Raw genomic sequence first — 18,624 nt, forward strand, 5'->3', positions numbered from 1 at the left:
GTCACCCATGGAAACACAGGGTGCGGAGCAGGACGGAAGAAGTGCACCGAGAGCAGAGTTAAAGAGAATGAGAGACAAGAAATGGGGTTGGCGTGAAGTGAACAGGGACAAAAAGGGGTGTGGAATGGGAAGGGAAAAAAGAAAATAGGATGGGAAGAAGGGAGGGAGAGAAAGAGACAGAGTTTGTTAAACAATGCAGTGCACATGCTGATTCAATCCCATCATGCAAAAGGCATTCAAAGTTAATACATTTAATTTCCTCTCGATTGAAAGCTAGAGCTGACATAGCCACTGCTCTTCCAAAATTACAGCAAGTCAGGTGCAGTTACTGATTATTAATAAACAGACCAACATTCCAAGTCTGAACAAGAAAATCAGACCAGTTCTGCATCCTAGATAACTGCAGAAGGAGCTGGAGAGGAGGAGAGAAAGAATGACAGACCAGCCTCTTTCTGGAATAGTATAACAGCAGAAAAGGAAGTATTTCCACAGTTATAAAAACACAAGATCTATCCAGAGGGGTGGGAAGACCAGGAAAATGGTACCTTGGAAAGCAATCTTTTCCCACATCCTTTCCTAGAGTTATGCTGCAGTTTTGAGATTACAGGCATGTAAAACTAGACATTATAAAGGTAAAGCTAACTAGATTATACCAAATCATCAGCTCACCACTGCATTACATTCTGACTCAATTCAAACAATCTGTATCACCTACTGATGCTTAACTTCTTGTCATAGAGATCCTACAGACAGATATATTTTACTATAAAAATGTTAATACCAAGAACAAGAACACTGCTCAAGAAAGTAATACAGGACAGACTGCTACAAAGAAAATGCTTTCTTAAGCAGTGACACACTTGTTTCTCCAGGAAGTGAAGGCAGATATTTCTCAGTAATGCTACCAAATTCAGAAACTGACTGTATTGATTCTACTTCAACAAGCTGGTACCAAACAAACTTTTCATACTGAGAGGCAGATACGAGTTCAGCATCTTTAGCTTTTTGCATAATAGTGTCTGGTAAGGAAAGAATTTCGGCTGTAACACAACAAACAGTTTCACATGTTCTTAAGAGCTACAGAACTGCAATCACAGTGAGACAGTACAGGCAGATCCTGCAAATTACTGCAGGCCAAAATAAACCACTGCCAAAAGCCAAGGAGGCTCCTCAGTTTCTTGCCTACCACCTCCTGATGCCTCTATATATGTACATGCCCTTTCCCTCCCCATCTTCCCACCTATGCAAACTCTCTTCCAAACCTTTCTCCTGCTTACTTGGATCTGGAGAACTAGAGACAGCATCTTCCAAGGAATCCTTGTTCTGAGTTTTGAGGTTCACCCCTACAAGAAAGAAGTGTGTTTTATTTTAAGCAATTACGCACGTCTCTTGAATTTCAAATAAAAATAAATCAAAAGCGTGATGATGTTTTAAGATACAGAATTTCTCTGCATGGAAAATCTCAGGGTTCTGCACAGCAGAAAAAAACCCACTAAGCCAATTAATGAGGAAAAAATACATCTTGGATCAAACTTTAACATATCTCACTAGAAGTGCTCAGCAGCTAAAACCCAAACAAAACCCTCCTCCCCAAAATGGTGAAATATCTTGCTATAAACTCCTATAAACAGCTGGTGTGGCACATGAGAGAAAAAAGAGCTGCAAAGGAGAGCTGCTGCCTTCAGAGCCATTTATCAAAATAAAAATGTCAGTAAGCCTCTAAGCATTTAAAAGGAACTATGGTTTAAAACTAGCTTAGGTAGATTTACCCAGGAAATTGCTATCAACACTGTAGCTGTTCCCTGTCAGAGAAAGGGTGGATATCTGCTCCCTGGTGATGGCAGTAACCCGCAGGGGAGCTGGCTCGGAGTGGCATTCACCTTTCACCAGCTCCTCCTGCCATCTGCCATCCACACCGGGAACTGCAACAGGATTTATTGTCTGAGCCACTGCCTCCATCTGCGGGGCAAGAGCCACAGCATCCCCAACCCCAAGGGATAAATGGGATAATTTTTCACTCTGAAGCCCGTGGTGCACTAAACCATGCTGCAGGCAGCAGAGGAGAACCACACTCGATAAGAAATTGCATTTTTGGAAATTCAAAAAGACACAACTCTCTCCCAGACTGCTTCATTTCATAGGTGACTCAAAGCATAAGGGAGAGCTCTCAGTCCAGTCACTGAGTACCCTGTGTGGCCCCTATAGATAGGTGAGGATCTACAGACACAAGGAGATTCTGTAAAACCCAAGCATGTTTACTGCCAGGACATGATCTGCATTTATACTGTGCAAACTGCATCCAGTTGAAATGCAGTTCAGCAATTGCAAAACAAACGGAGCCTATCTGGAAGCCAGAAAATACTAAAAATGTAAAGCAAGAAAATTAAATGTAATCAGATGAAATGCACAGAAGTAAACAGCAGAAAATACGTTTTAATGTGACTATGCAAATACAAGATGAGGCACAAGAAAATTAAGTCTGCAAACTTCTTTATGGCTCTGCAAAGCATAAGGGAAAACAAAATTGTCTTAATCCAATGCAATTGCAAAGGGCAAATTTATTCTTAAAAAAAATCTTTAAATTGGTTTTGAGAAAAGAACATAAGTCTTGAATGCTGTAAGCACTAAAGTTCAACTTTTTTCCATGTGCCTAGCTAAAAATGCATATCCACAAAAGAAGCAGAGGGTAGGTCACAAAAAACCAGACAACACAGCAGAATGCTTAGCATGGCATGTTGTTCCATTTACAGGGCTGAACAGAAATGTTGAGAATTTCCACCAATTCAGGTGTCTGGGTAAGTTAAGGAAGATAGAGGTAATCTTCAAGTGCAAGTACAGATGTGTCTTTTCTCTAAAGGGTAACAGCTTAAGGCAACCCCACCAAGGGAAAAAAAAAAGGCTTCTGAACACCAGGGCATATTTAGTTATTTTTTGTGTCTGAACATCACTGCTTTGTTATTACAGAACTCAGTTTCTGCCTGAGAGCTTATTATCAGTAAGCAATGAGCATCTTTCTATAATAAACCTTATAAGACACACGTAGAGAAGTAGAGACACATTAAACAAAACCAAACTAAAACCAAAAAACAACTCAAAGAACTACCATACACTGATTAGTCCAAGTGCCCTAACAGATCTGTGTTTTCCATTCTCGACTCTCGCAGCTTTGCCTGTGCCCACCCCGTGCCGAGTCCTGCCCATCCCCTGGCACGGCCACACCAGCCCCTGCCCGGTACCTGCCCCGGGGCCGGCCCCCAGCCCGTTCCCGTACTCCTCCGCCCCGCCGAAGCCCAGGAACGAGCCACCGTCCCCTGGATGCCGAGAGCTGACGTGTCTGCAGAGAAACAAAGCAGCCTGTTTTGTACAGCCTTCCTGACTCGGGCCATTCCCTGCTGTCAGCAAATGTAACAACAAGCCCTCAGGCCCCCTGCCTCAGCCGAGGCCGGGCTGGAAGGAAGCTCTTGGCAGGGATGGAAGGGCACAAGGGCAGCACAGAGAAGGCCGTGACAGCATTCCAGATCTGTCCATACTGTTTGTTCTTTGCCTCCAGCAATAACCAAAGCACTGCCTTTGTAGGACAGCAAAGAACCAGCTACTCACATCCCCTCAGGAGACAAATAAAGCTTCACTGGTTATCTCCAGATCTGATTTCATGGTCCATAAACACAACATTCAAGACTGAGCAAATGGCTCACCTGCCCGTTGCCTCATGGTAGGCCAGCTCCAGCAGCTCTGCAGAGGAATGTGTCAAATCCTGCTGCCCACTGCCCTGCATTTCTGCCATGTTCTGGCGGGTTTGATGATGGATCTGGATAGCTTCTCCTGAGGGACCTGCACAGTCACAATTGGATCACTGATCACCACATCTGCACTGATTCCTCAGTTGTTTGTACCCTTCTTTTGCCAACAGCATAGGCAATGAGAGCTAATGGACATTAAGAAAGCATGTTCACAAAATCTTCAAAGCCTTGAACCTCTGCCATCTCCTCTGAAGCAAAATATTTTTAAAAACATTTTGGAGGGTGCACTAAAGAATTATGCAAACAATTCAGCATGAGAAAAATCAACCCAATTAGTAGCTACGATTCCCTTCAACAGGGAAATGTTCTGTACCTGTTGCTGCTCGTTTGCAATTAGAGGCATTTCCCAAAAGAGGATTGCTCAGGCCTGCACACTCATTTCTGTACAGATGAGTGTAGTGTGCAGAGCACTTTAATACCCTCGAGTTGTCACTGGCCGTGTTGCTGTGCTAACCCTGGCAAGGACAAAGCCAGGGCGGGCCGTGCCGTGGGGCAGCTCACCCACGGGGAAGGTGTGCATCCAGCGCCGGCGGTTGGAGGTCAGCTTCATGGGCATGCGGGACGGCGCGAAGGGGTTGATGAGGGCGCGCTGCGGCGCGTACCCGCCCGGCCGGATGTGCAGCAGCGACTCCGCGCTGCCCACGTGGAACCGCCCCGGGGCGCTGGAGTCCCGCTGCTGCGACTCCAGAGGGTTCTCCAGGAAATCTGCAAAACACAGCCCAGCCAGCGTGAGAGCCTGCAGGAGACAAGCATGAGAGAATTGACTGCTCCGGGATGTAGAGGTTGCCCAGGGTAAGGGGAAATAAGGAGACACAAGAAATAAGCAGGCAGAGAAGCAGAATGCAATTCCTATCCAGCCTAAAAGTTACAATGTAAACAAGAACCCAGACAAGAAAAAGCATTACTCCGCCTGCCACTACACCACTGCTGTAAACGGTAAACTTCTACTAAATGAATCCATAAAGAAACCACTTGTTAAGCCAATTATGAAGAATTACTCAGACCTTTGAGAATTCTTGAGAAATCAAAAGACTGACATGACAAACTTCAGGATGAGTACCAAAGACACAGCAGAAGCCACAGCTGAGCTTTGTACACATGCCTTTTCTGTGACACCCAGATATGAGCACCGAAATCAGGGATTACCCCCAGATGACACAGGACATGATCTTCACAAGATACCAGTTAGTTATCACTATTCAGGTAGAATAGAAATGCAGTTATTTAGAAACAGGAGAGAAAAATAGGTAGATAAGTAGCAATTACTCTGTCCAACAAGTGGAAATCCCAAAGAGAAGGAAGGGTCTCATTTACCATTCTATATTGTCAAATATCACATGTGAAAAATCTCAGTTTCTTTGACTCTTCCCTCCCTGCCAGTCCTAATCCACACACATCCTCATTCTGCAGAACACCTTCAGCTGGGTCACACAGCTATCCTTCAAACTAAGGGAGTAACAGAAATACCAAAGAAAGAAAAGAGTTGTATTAACTGACAGAAGGGGGAAACATGAACAGCAGATCTGATGTCAAGTACACTGTGTGAGGGCAGCCCCACACCAGTAACTGTGATTCCTGTGACAGGATAAATATGGTACCAGTGTCATACAGCATGGCATGAAAAAACCATGAAGAGCCTTCAGGGCTAAAATTTTATAGAAGATGTAGCAGTTGCAGGAGGAATATAATTTGTCTAGAAATAAGCTGGGTTTGTGGAAGATACAGCGTACTGCCTGAGAAAAATACTAAACTGGAAAGGAAGAAAAGCATTGCTAACGCAGTGAGACAGCTCAGTAGTACATTGTCAAAAGGAAGGATCTAGAAAGTGAGTCTTAATGACAACAGATCCTCAGAGAGATGTTATAAGAAGGGTCCCCCAGGGCTCACTGCTAAGGCCAGTTCTCATTTGACAGATTATAGGTGACCTGGAAAATACAAGTTCCTTGTGTACGTCCACACTGGCAGGCAGGCACAGGAGAATAGTCAAGTACTAAAGAAGGCAATCAGCAAGGGAAAAGAGAAAATCAGTGTCAGGACACTTCTATTTAGGACAAGCCACTAAAAAAAAAAAGCAATGGAATTGGACAAGGATGACAAAGGGAGAATGCACACCCAGCTGGAGTTATGGAAAAGCTGTACCACGAGTGCAATACAAGCACCATCTCCCCTGTGCTGGCCTGGCAGTGGCCAACACAGCCTTCCCCCTTGTCTCCCCACGTGCCCCAGGCTGACCTCTGGTGCTGGTATAGCCCAAGGAGCTGCTGACTTCACACTGGTGCAGGTGAGGCCGTGGGATCATGAGGATGTTGGAGATCTTGCCCAGGGAGCTGTCGTCAGAGGCCTGGCTCCTCACCTCCTCGGGGGGCAGCGTGCGGCTCTGCAGCGAGGGGCTGCACGACACGTCGTACGAGCTGGAGCTCTTCCTGGTGCGGCTCTCCCGCTCCCTCACCGACCTGCTGACAGCAGAGGCATCCATCCTCAGTTATCAGGGGGCTGCAATAGGCCCAAGCTCTGCAAAAGACTCAGTGCTCAGCAGGTGAGCTCAAGAAGAGCATTATAGGGAAGCCATCAGTATCTTTTCTGACTGCCTGGGTAATTTATATCTCTGTGCCTCACACAACACAACAAGACCACTGTGAAAGGGCCTGCTGAACTCCCCCTGCAATCCTAGAGACACCACACCAACCTGGTAGAGATGGGGCCTACAGTAGATACCAGACCTCAGCCTACAGTGCCAGGAACATGCACCTATAGGGAAACTACTTGGAATTATGAACTATTCAAATTGTGCTGGCATCTTTCAGCATTGGTTCCTACAGGCTGCTCAAATTAACATGTTAACAAGTGAGTCCACATGTTCAGAGAGTTAGGCAATACTATTGAAAGAAGCAAAGTAAAAAAAGTACTTAAAAACAAGCTTGTTAACACCATATTCCTGAAATTTATAGTTTATTCAGTGAATTTGGCCAGGACCTGAGAATAATCAGCCTTTATTCCCAGACAAAAGGACATGGAATAGCTGAAAACCTGCACCCAGCTTTTCTGCCTCTTCTCTCATTCAGACAGGCATTTTCAGGGAGGATTCCCCACCACTCTGCTCACCAGTTAGTAAGCAGTGCATCAAACAATCTATTTCTACAACTCTTATGATGCAAGTCTAATGAGCAAATACTTTCTTAACCCCCTCGCAAAATCTGCTAGGAAGACTAGCTTTATTCCACTTCAAACAAAAGATTTAAGGAAAAAAAAATTATTTACTTCTTTTCCTAGATTCCACATGCTATTTTAGAAGCAAAACACCAGACAAACAGTCATGAAGATCAGGTATAGACAAAGCTTTTTGTGAGCATGTGGAGATCAATTCTCCTTGTATTTCTCCAAATATCTGATGTATCAAGCACACATAACAGGGTTGCTCCAGAAGCAGTGCACTCCCAAGCCTCTCACCTGAAAGTGCTACAGCGCTGGGCTCTGGATGGGCCTGGCAGTCTGAACACCTGGGCATCGTAGCCATCATAATCCACCTGGATAGGCAAGGCATTCTCAGCATCCTTTGGAGCTCCTAATGCTGAAATAAAAATCATACAGCACTGGAACCTCTTTCGAGAATGTTCAAGATCTGCAAGTCAGAGTATCCACCTCTCACCCCTAAGGAAAGTATTGACTCCAAAAGGAATCCCAAAGTGTCATGAGCAGAGCAGCTGGAGCAGCTCAATTATCAAAGTTGGTGCCTCTGAATCAGGCTGGCTGATTTTGTCTTTCCCCCCATACATCCTAAACACTAAAGGAATAATTGCCAAGAAGCCAACTGGCTCATGCACATTAGCATCCCAAGTATTTAATACAGGTTTGACGGGTTTCTGTAATAATTGTCCCTTCCTTGTGCTGAAGTGTCACTGCCTTACTGTAGCTGTCTGTTAGTCTGGGGGTCAGTGGGACAGATCATTCCAGAACAGAGTTACTCACAGGCATCACGACTGTTTTTTGCTTTCTCCGTCAGTGGCTGGAGGGTCCAACAAAGGAAGTGTGAAGTGACCAAAAAAACAAACAAGAAAGGAAAAAAAGAGAACAACAGAGAAGACAGAGGGAAGGGAGTCAGTCAGCATGTTCTAAAGAAACACCCCCAGTGTGACCAAGCAAAGTTCAGCTTGCTGACTCAGCGAGGCAGCCAGACAACTTCAGAAATATTAAATACTGACACTTGGTCATAAACCTGTGTGAAAAACACAATACTCAACATCTTTCTTCCCCTCCATAGAGTTCTTTGTTACAGAATGAAACTAATTTTTATGGTGGCTAAAACATTTCTCACCCAGTTTTATGTAGAAAGGAAAGACCTACAAACTTCATTCATTCACAATCCCTACAGCAAACCTTGCAGCTTTGCTTTCACAGCCTTTTAACACAGAAACTTAGTTCCAGCTAAGTGATGCTTGACTGAGAAGAGGAATCTGACAAACCAATAAGAAAATATAAATCAGAAAGATTCCCACCTTCCTTCCTGCCAGCTTGATCCGTGGAGTAAAGCTGTTACACAGGAGTTGACTTTTGGATGTGTAGAAACTGAAAAAGAAACAGTGTGGCTTTAAGAACTCAACAGAGTTGGTTTGCTACAAAGTAAACAGACCAGGAACCTGAGCCAGCTATTGGATACAGAAAATGGGATACCTTTCTGTGCATAAAAAAAGTATGGAAAACACTGAGGGATGGTTGAGAGAAGCTATTCTTTGCCTAAAAACAGGGCTTTGACACTTGTACAGCCTCAGCCTAAACACTTTTTAATATGTTTAACACCTGCATTGCCGCAGTCATTTTCTGTCTAGAGAGAAAGACATTCCTGTCAGAAAGACATCCACTTCCACCGTGCCATTTACACAATTCATTCTGATTTACACAACTGTAGTGACTCACACCAGCTGTTTGAAAACCCTGTCATTGCTGTTAGGTTGCATGAATGCCCAGAGTTGCCCAATGCAAGAGTAATGCATCATTTCCTTTGCTTCACAAGGAAAGCAGAGGAGATAAACAGTGAAAGGAGAAAGAATTCAAGAGATTATGAAGAGTAAAGCAAAACAGAAGTGTTTAGCAAATGCTGATAGAATTCACCTACCTATGATTTATCCAGTGTGGGATATTGTAGTCATCACCCATTCGTGAGTCACCAGGCCCGCAGCGATTATGGAGCTGTAATAATTCAGAAGCAATTAACAGCCAGTCACTAAACTAACTGCCAGTCACAAAATAAGCAATGTTTGTAGTAGGAACAGAGAGAAGGGAAAGCAGCCTTACCTTAAAGAGTGGTACAGCATGCAAGGGTTGCTCTCCCATGCACACCAAATCCACACCAATCCCTGTAAACAGACAACAGTAGAGTTCAGCTGTTGACCAAGCAGGACTGATATGCTAAGACAAAATAGATCATCAGTTTGAATTGAAAACCCAATATGTATTTATATCATATTATAAGATGCAATAATACTAAAAGTGGCAGTTAATGGTCCCATAGTATGGTTAAAAACCAACAATACCTGTGGGGATATAAGAAATTATTTTTCTACACTACTGCAACTTGCACAAGATTATTGTTTAAGAGAAAGGTTTGCACAGACAGGTAAAGCTCTCTACCACAAACAAAAGAAGTAAATGCCTGTAAGTACTCTGAAAACCTGCTCATTCCAACATGAAGTGCAGACACAAGTCTTGGAGCTGTAACCCTTCCTCCCAGAGCACACAGCTCACAGTAGATACTTTTTCCCAGCCAGAAGAAGTTGGATCTTTCCCAAGCCCGTGTTTGCCTTCAGAGAGGCTGCAGGGAGTTTATTTACCATTGTCAATCATGCGCTGCTTGGTGAGGATCATGAGGAGCCGATCCACCTCGAACACGCCCACGCCAGGGGTGATCACCACCGACATCTGCCCCGTGCGGTCGAAGTTGCGGTTGATGTAATGCTTGTCAAACACTGCCAGAGAGAACACAGACATACTTTCAAAACACCCTCGAGGTGACTGTTGGAACCTTGAGCACTGAGAAATTTAGACTTTCTGTGCTGACAGGTACTGACCCCAAAGAAAACAATGCATTTGACCTAAGGCTATGGAAAAGGCTTCCAAAACTGAATGACAGAAGGAGTGCATAGTTGGAATAGAAGTGTGTAATAATCACATGTTGGAAAATTTAGGGTTTAAGATTTTAGAATATGGTAATATATATATATATAAAGCAAGATGGAGGTTTTAGGGGAGAGGCTAGTCCTTTTTCATCTTCTTCATGGGTCTAGCTAGTATTTTGTAATTGGATAGAAAAGTCCACATTGCAGGCCATGGGTGGTTGGTTATTGGGTTAAAAGTAAAAATAATTTAGGTATCATTTCTTAATTGGACAGTTTATCCTTTAAGGCCTTGTAGAGAGAAAGATGGGGCTCCATTTTTAGTTTGTTAGCTAGAAGTGCTGTAGAACTCATGGTTTGTGAGACTGTAATGCAGATAAGAATTAATAAAGAGTCCTAACAAGAAATACCATCCTGCACATTTAATCCCAACCCTGGTAACAAGAAGATAAAATGCAAACAGGTGACCACCCAATATTCCCCTCCTCTTCACAGTATTAAGGAAAAAGTACCAGAAGTCCACAGCCATTTACTGGCAGCTGCTTGAATGGTTCTTCCCCTGTATATTTTTACCCATTGCTCGTAACTTACCGTTGAATGAAAGATTTATTGCCTCCAGGTAGTTCCCTTGTGCTGAGGTAGAATTGTAACCTGGAGGAAAGCCCTCTGGAAAAGTATCCAGAAGGGGGGAAAAAAAAAATCATCATTCCTGTATACTAGCTTTATATAATAAAAAACCCACATTAAAATATGCCTGTACTAAGCACCGTTAGTTAAAAAATTACAGGCAAAATTGATGTTATTAAGTTCCTCCAAAAAAGACTGAGGCAAATTGCCCAGCCAGGAGAGCACCAAGTAGACTCCAACAGAAACTGGATAGTTCACTGACAAGCTAAAAAATAACAACAAAAGAGAGAGCAAAGGATAAAAGCAGGAAAAGGAGGATTCTTGTACCTGCTTGCTCAAGTCGTACCAACACGGGATACTGGATGAAAAGCTTTTTAATGGTCACAAGCAGGGAGGTCCACTCTTCCCGCCTCTCATTCTGAACCACAACTCTAGAAAAAACACAGTCTGGTGAGGCCTATGAAAGGAAACCATGAGGGGAAGTGAGAAGGGATGAGCAAACTATAAAGAAATGCACAAAAGGGTGCATCAGGTTGTATAAACACTGTGGGACAAGAGGTGAAAAGAACTGGCAGGAAAACATACTTGTAAAAATCTTCATAAAATCTTCCCTCATGGTCCTGCCGAATTGATGCACGATGTGTTTCAGGAAACTCATCTGAAACGGAAGGAAAAGCACATCTCATCTCATGCTCTTGTATAGAAATGACTCATCTTTTCCAGCAAGAAGCTGTTATTTCCATTAAAAATAAACAAAAAACTCAAAAAAGCCCCTAGTAAGCAAACAAAAAACCAAAATATTTGGAGAAATATCAGACCTCCTATACAATATAAAAACTGCTTTCAAACCAATATGACAGCTTGAATATGATGAGACAAATTTGCATTCTTCTATGTAAGGTTTTCACTGCAGTACTTTCATAACAATGGCTGTGCACCTACTGTGCTCGATACTGTGAACATGGCAATTAAAAAAAAAGAGAAAAAGTCCCTGTCAGCCTGTGACCAACTTTCAAGAGACAAGACTTTAAAAATGGAAATATGAAAATAGAGAATTTGCATACCTATAGATTTTGCTTCATAAAATGTCCTTGAAAATAGAACCACTGTCACTTCATGGCTGCAATTCTTCTCCTGCCCAGGAAGAACAAATGCAAAAAGAAAACCTTAAAAGTCACATTTGCTAGGAAGTTGTGTATATACACATATAGTAGCAGCCTCTCTTCCCTCACACCTAGAAACAAAGGTAACTAACAAAAGCTAGACTATTGCATTAGTGGATCTGCATTAGTGCTCCACCTGCCTCTCTGAAATAACAAAAAACAGTCTGTCCTGCAGATCCTGTGTTGCTTGGCTATACCACCTTTACCAGGAGCACTCTCCACTAGTCTCTAAAGAAGCTCCTCTCTGTAGTTGCCAAGATTTTTGTTAAGAAAACAGACATTTGACACTGTTTGTTTGTACCCACAGCAATTTGATATTCTGATGTGTTAATGTTCAGAGAGATGCCCCTAACAATTCCAGAAAAATAAAAAAATTAAACTGAACTCAATCAACTATTTACCTTCCATTTGGTGAAGAGGTCAGCAAGGAAACCATTCACAGCTTTCTCAAAGTATAAATCCCCTGCAAAATAAAAATCTCCCAAGCATCAGATAACAATTGTTACTTCAACTATGGGGTATATCTACCCCTAAGATCCTAGGACAATTATATTTATTTAAATGTGAGCAGCTGTGTGCATAATAAAGGACAATATCACTAAGACAAGATGATAAAAAGATTTAAAAGCATGACTGCTTTATGATAAAAAGATTAAACAGTATTTTTTTTTCAGAAGATGTAAACATGATTCTTACTGCCAGAAGGATCTGACCTTTAATTCATTTTTCCAACACATTTGCAGCATGCTGGGAAAGCATCTGTACTGTCTTTTAGGCATAGAATGCACAACTGATCCCCTGCTCTGATCTGAATAGTTGCCTAGTTCCATATGCCTAAACACATGGTCAAAGGAAGTGGCAAGAGGTTTGCTAAAGAATTAAGCCAGAAAAAAATAGGATGACATAGAGAAGTGACTCATTCTTAATGCCCGAAGTTGTAATACTTCCAGCTGGAGTTCCCAACTTCAGCCTGGGCTCAGGCAGGTTTCACTTCCTCAGTAAGCCAATGTCAAGAGAAATCTAAACCATCAAGGTCCTCTTTGCACAGGATTTCCACACAGTTCTGGCTTCAGGATTCACAAACTTGCACCTGCCCTCACCACCCAACATGTTCATATCTATAGAAAACCCTTCCAATGTCCACAGTGATTTCATGGCTGAGGTAATGGTACCCAGGCTCTACAGGGACAGGAAAAGGATGGCACAGCCAGGGACTGAAATGGCTGGTGGTGCAAGGAAGGATCTAAGGACAGACCATAACACGCCCTGGAGCACTGCTTAGGCCAAAGGCAGGATGTTTTAGTTTCCTGGTAGGGGCAGAAAGGACAGCTGCTGCCATCCACAGTCACAGGCAGGTCAGTTACCTACGTACCATAAATATCAAAATCCCACATTTCACAGCTCATCTGGATAAAAATATAAACCATGGCAGAAGTGGAGCGGAAGACCACCTGCAAAGGAATGCAAGACCTGATTTAAAACCAAGCACCTTCATTAGAAGGCCCAAATGCAGAGGTTAACTACACAGCAACTTATACAACTGTGGTGGCCCTTGCATCATAGGGAATTTCCCCTCAAGTCATTCCTAGTGCTGCCAGCACAGCAGAGCTGAAGTTTAATTATGATTCATTGTCCTGAATTTATTGCCATTCTTCACTTTACAACACAGCCAATTCCAATGATCCATACTAATCTGCAGGCAAGATGGAACTACAAAAATCCTGGTAAGGAAAGGAAGGGAAAAACTGTTTTCCCCCTGTTTCCTGAACTCTTACCCGGGTGTCCTCACTGATGTATCCACAAGTGACTTTCTCACTCTTTACCCACAGTTCACCTGCTTGGGCCCTGGAAGAAAAGAAGTGAAGCATACTTAAATATGAAGATTAGAGAATCAGTATTTGAGCAAGAGATGTACCAAAACCTGCACTCAAGGATGACTTATTTGGTTAAAACCCAATGTTCAACCCAAAAGATGTCAACCAGCCATTTCCTTCTGCATCTACACATTTCCTTGTCCCTGTGTCACCCTAAAAGCAACTGAAGTAATCCCCTCTGGACTATTAATACAGCTTGGGAAGAGGGGGAAATATTCTAAGAGACAAAAAGGAAACTATCTGGCCTTCATCAGAATGTAGCTGGCTGCCCTACTCTTAGTTTCTTTTACCCCAAATCAGATAGAAGCCTTCCCCCACCCCATAGTGCAGACATATCTGTAGATGAGGAAGAGAACAATGAAACATGAAGGATTTTTCAGAGAAGGGTCTCCAGTTAGATACTTAAAAGTCATGAAGCTAAAGCAATAAGTAGCAAGAGGCACTGACCTGATACCTGCAAATTCGACTTTTTGGGTGACATATGCACATGTGCTGACCTAGGAAAGAAGAGTTACATGTGTTAGAAGAAGAGCAGGCTCAGAGCGAGAAGAACAACGTACATAAAAACCACTCCCACTCAAACGTGATTTTTACAACAGAAGTCATAAAATCCATTCAGAGTAGTTACTACCAATAGCTCAGCCTACAGAACCTCTGTAGTAGACAACAGAAAATCACTTTTAACACAGATAAACTCTAAATGGGATCATTTGCCTAATTCAGTGCACTTAGAGGAGCAGAAGACTGCACTTCAGAGATGCAGGCAGAAGATACTCTAATAGCTGCTTATTAAGGGATACTCTCAGAGAGGGGACACTTCAGCATACTTCTACTTGAAAAACACTTGGATTCAATTCCTTCCAAATGTAGTTAATCATTAAAATTCAGAACATAAGCAAAAAAACTCGGAACAGCATTTTCAATGCCCAAGGCAGTAATCAACATTATAGCAGTGGAGCAGGAAATGATGGGATTTGTTTTTCTACAACACATTTACATCCATTTCTCCAACTCTGACGTGCCACTCACAGCACAAGATCCTCAGGAGCTGCTGGCACTGTCCTTGCCTTTAGTTCTCTGCATTTTGTAAAGGCCTTCTTTTCTTTCACAGTAAATAAAGCACAAGGTTCATGACCTGCACCCTGTCCAGGGGCAGCAGGGGCCTTACCAAACTCTTCTTCAGTCGCCACATATCCCCACGCCCAATGTACTGATCTTTAAATGTCAGCTCCACCAAGTCCAAGGTCACCTCCTGGGAAATGGATGAAAAACACTGCTTAGATTTTACTGGTTGTTTTTAAATAGGGCACACCAATCTATTAATTTAGTAACCAAATGTTACAAGAAGGACCATTCAAAAGCCAGTCAATTTCCTTAAAACTGCAAGATAAAGGAGAAGCCCATAATAAATACCAAAGCTGTGCATGTACCTCAACTACTGGGAGCTGTAAAACATTGCACAATCTGACCAGAAAAAGCCCAAGGACTAAATCTGTACTACAAGTCTCAGTGCAGATTGGAAGCTGAAATAAAATAAATTACTGCCATTGTTCGTGGCTTTAAGGAAGCTCTATTTCCTCCAGATTTTTGTCTTGTGCAGAATGTAACTTCTGACTGCAGCTCTTTTAAAAGTTGGGACATTTACAGGCAATGCCTCTCTGTAAGAGGCTCTGTGGTATCAAATAATGCAAATCCAGGCCATGGCTCTTCTTTTGACTAGGCCACTTTCTGTTTTTCTTTACTGTGCCTGGTTCTCATGAATTTCTGAAATTTTAAAATATGTGAAATGTCTACATTTCTACTAAGCACTATTGAAACAGGATCGTGGAGTTCAAAAAGAGAGCAGAGATGGTAGGGAGAGAAGAGACATATAACAAACCAACCAATAATTCAAAAGTCTAAGGCTCATTTTCTAAGGCTCTTCTTCATACAAAAGAAGACTAAATATCTTTCAATAAAAAATAAATGCCTTTTTTTCCCCATACTACTGCAAATGGAAAGTCACAGGGCTCTGATTTGAATCAAGTGACAGAATGGATGGAAACAAGTGGCAAACCCACACACCTTTGGGTCAACAACATTGACATGGACATCCTGGTAGGGCCGCAGGCGGAACACTTGGGCAACGGTCTGGTCCACACTGATCGTCTCTGCCACAGAATGAGAGGGGACAGCAGAGAAGTGAATGCTCCCAAGTGTTTACAGGCACAAAACCAACACTGTGTGACTGTCATGAAACACTAACCTCAGGCTAAAAAGCCAAATTTGTTTAAACCATACTCAGATTACTCAAATAAAAGCAGATTTAGAACTAACTGCCGATTTTCTGTTAAAATTCTAATCCTTCCCCTGCCAAACAGACAAAGCATTGATTTTCTTATGAAATTAAAATATACACATTAGCCAATCACAGCTACAGCCCAGTCATGTCACCCTTCCTATGATTTTACTGTGTATAAGTCTAGAGTTTTACCTTTCTGCAAATCTTCCTTAAGTGACTTCACTTGTAGAAGCAGGGGACTAGAATAGAGAAAAAAAGGTAGACAAGTTGAGATACCAACAGTCTCTCTGGTAAATCATAGACTCAAATCTATTTTGTAACATGGACCACAGGATAAGCTAAAGAGAAACATGAATATTTTCTAGAAAGCTTCATACACCATCCTCTCCACCTGTCTCTCTGCCTTGTTCCTTACACTTTTCATAATTGTAAGGTACTCTTGAGGTAAAGATGATACTACAAATGGGAAATTAGGTCACACAAGAACTTCTCAGACCCTCACACCACTGCTTTTTAGATACAGGCTGCAGGATGAATAGGTTCATACAACAAGGCCATAAAAATTTAATTTTGCCTAGGATATACTGCAGGATAGGACAATAATCCTTGGGTAACAGCAGATCTAGGAAGAGGATACAGACATTGTCAATTCTATATTCAGGTACTACTTGGTTTATGGAAGATCAGCAAAGTAACACCATACACAAAGAATTCCATCAACTTTAAGGAAGCACTCTTGCTAAAGTTAGCCTCTTAACTTCTCTCTAGGCAGAAAAAAATCATGGCAGCATCCTGAAGCAAAGTTATGTCAGCCCTAAGAGCCTCTTACTCTAGAAACCACTACACATGAACAGATCCTTTCAGTGCTCCAACCTCACTGATACCAGCAAAGAGAATTCACCTGTATTCATCATTGGGATGGGCAATTTCCACAACATCTCCCAGCTTGATTTGAAGAAATACTTTAGGATTCACCACCAGCTCATCATCTACAAGACACAAATGAATGAGGGCAGTGAACAGATATATACTAAACAGACACCTGCATGTTTGCATACAATAGCTCAGCATGTGTAACTACACCAAACCAAGACGAAAACCTCAGCAAAATGTTTCGTGTTCACCATATGACAGGGTCCCTGCCCAGCCACTCTTGCAGGCACAAACAACTCAAATAACAGAACTTCACAAAAGAAGTGTTCAGCAAAAGACTGTGCCTTATTTAGGCAACCAGAATCATCTTCTGTACTTTGCATAAAAGGAACACCAGCAGGAAAGCAGACAGACATAGAATCTCAGCAAGATTTATCAGTGTGCTGTAAGTCTAGAAGTATGGAGCAATCCAATCAGTGGCACTGTTATCAGTGCTCAGAAACACATCTGTGTGCAGTCATAAGTCACTGACATACATCACTTGTTAGGGTGACTGAAACACCAGATTAAGAGAAAAGTGTTGCAATAAAAAGGGAGGAAGCAAAAATAAAGCAATTTTATTTTTAGATACAATCTTGGCCTCTTCCAATGAAAGTTTCATTTATTTTGCTGCATCCTGTTATTAGAAAGATCTTTCCAAACTCTGGCTGTCAATGCTGCTTGTTACATCAAAGTTCCATCTTCACTCTTTTGCTAAAACAACCAATAAAACAATTGCTGTCAATTAAGTGTCACTGTTAGGAGCTGGGAGATACTGACCACTGCCTCCAAACCCCTTCTTATGTATGACGAGCTTGTACACCTTGTTGGTTCTCATCTTGAGCTCCAGTTCCTCTCAGACGCTTCGAGCCAAGACAGTTAAAGGCATCTTGCATATCTAACACAGAAATGAAAGCAAACACAGATCTCTCGTCAGTGCAAAGCGATTGTGTATGTTGTGCACACAGCAGGTGTCCCGGGCGGTGTCACCGCGGCGCGGCAGAGCTGAGCCCAGCAGAGAGTGCGGGGCAGCCACAGGGCCAGGCACAAGGGGAGAGGGACCTAAAAGTGCGCTTTTCAAATAGATTAAAGGGCTGAGCTTGCAGATGTGCTTGGCAGAAAGTAAATTACGGAGCTACAGAGTCGTGGCGGGGAAAAAAAAAAATACACCCAAAATTTGTTAAAACAAACTCCGTAATTTGGAACTGATGCGGGTCTGGAAGGAAGCGCTGCTCGGTGCCGGGAGCCGGCAGAGCCGCACCGGGGCCGCCACAGAGAGCAGCGCCGGAGCGGAGAGCAAACAAACGCAGGCAGTTACAGTCCCCTGCCGTGCCTACAGTCACTCAGCAGCCACGGAACCGCCGCGTCCATTGGGCCGCTCGCTCACAGGGAAAGAGAGCCCCATGGAGACACCCCGGCTCCCGCCCGGAGCAGCGGCGAGGGGCCCGCCAGAGTCCTTACCCGCACGGGGGACAGGAGCGCAGGGCGAGCAGCGCGGCGGCTCAGGCCAGAGCCCCGGGGGAAGGACAGCGGGGAGAACGGCGCGGTCCGGGCGCGAAGGGAGCTCGGGGACCTAAACTCCCCGCGCCGCTCACCGCCGCCGCGGGCCGAGCCAGCCCCAGGGCAGCGCGGCCGGGGCCGGCAGTGCCGCGGCAGAGCCGAGCAGAGCAGAGCAGAGCAGAGCGCAGCGCAGCGCAGTCCGCCGCTGCTGGCAGAGCGTCCGGGCGCGGGGCCCTGACCCGCCGGCCCGTGTCCCGCGGGTACCGAGCGGCACTTCCGCGTCCGGGGCCGCGCGATACGTCACACCCCCGCCGCCACCGCGGGAAGGGGCGGGCGGGACACGCCCACCACGGGGCGGGG

The 18,624-nt window shown here is 43.7% G+C and overlaps 1 protein-coding gene across 9 annotated transcripts in view; it reads right to left on the reverse strand.

The window, feature by feature from the left end:
• Window positions 1-18,571, reverse strand: part of DEPDC5 (DEP domain containing 5, GATOR1 subcomplex subunit) — a 40,021-nt gene extending 21,450 nt beyond the window's left edge. For 6 of the 9 annotated variants that reach the window (XM_083873759.1, XM_083873761.1, XM_083873758.1 and 3 more), the window contains exons 1-25: window positions 18,226-18,571; window positions 17,545-17,662; window positions 16,754-16,841; window positions 16,045-16,091; window positions 15,636-15,721; window positions 14,740-14,823; window positions 14,019-14,068; window positions 13,473-13,542; window positions 13,070-13,148; window positions 12,099-12,160; window positions 11,599-11,668; window positions 11,120-11,192; window positions 10,862-10,965; window positions 10,499-10,573; window positions 9,626-9,760; window positions 9,090-9,151; window positions 8,911-8,984; window positions 8,294-8,363; window positions 7,767-7,803; window positions 7,248-7,368; window positions 6,033-6,256; window positions 4,302-4,505; window positions 3,696-3,831; window positions 3,237-3,334; window positions 1,278-1,343 (exon numbers count right to left, since the gene is read on the reverse strand). In XM_083873759.1, the coding sequence (XP_083729885.1) occupies window positions 1,278-1,343; window positions 3,237-3,334; window positions 3,696-3,831; window positions 4,302-4,505; window positions 6,033-6,256; window positions 7,248-7,368; window positions 7,767-7,803; window positions 8,294-8,363; window positions 8,911-8,984; window positions 9,090-9,151; window positions 9,626-9,760; window positions 10,499-10,573; window positions 10,862-10,965; window positions 11,120-11,192; window positions 11,599-11,668; window positions 12,099-12,160; window positions 13,070-13,148; window positions 13,473-13,542; window positions 14,019-14,068; window positions 14,740-14,823; window positions 15,636-15,721; window positions 16,045-16,091; window positions 16,754-16,841; window positions 17,545-17,602 (2,173 nt within the window). In that variant the 5' untranslated portion in view covers window positions 17,603-17,662; window positions 18,226-18,571. Of the gene's footprint in view, window positions 1-1,277; window positions 1,344-3,236; window positions 3,335-3,695; window positions 3,832-4,301; window positions 4,506-6,032; window positions 6,257-7,247; window positions 7,369-7,766; window positions 7,804-8,293; window positions 8,364-8,910; window positions 8,985-9,089; window positions 9,152-9,625; window positions 9,761-10,498; window positions 10,574-10,861; window positions 10,966-11,119; window positions 11,193-11,598; window positions 11,669-12,098; window positions 12,161-13,069; window positions 13,149-13,472; window positions 13,543-14,018; window positions 14,069-14,739; window positions 14,824-15,635; window positions 15,722-16,044; window positions 16,092-16,753; window positions 16,842-17,544; window positions 17,663-18,225 lie in introns of those variants that run through there. The other 3 variants (XM_083873764.1, XM_083873757.1, XM_083873763.1) reach the window with 2 other exon arrangements.
• Between the last annotated feature and the right edge of the window lie 53 nt (window positions 18,572-18,624).

Source organism: Zosterops lateralis (genome assembly GCF_965231275.1).
Source record: "Zosterops lateralis genome assembly, chromosome: 17".
NCBI classification, from domain to species: Eukaryota; Metazoa; Chordata; class Aves; order Passeriformes; family Zosteropidae; genus Zosterops; species Zosterops lateralis.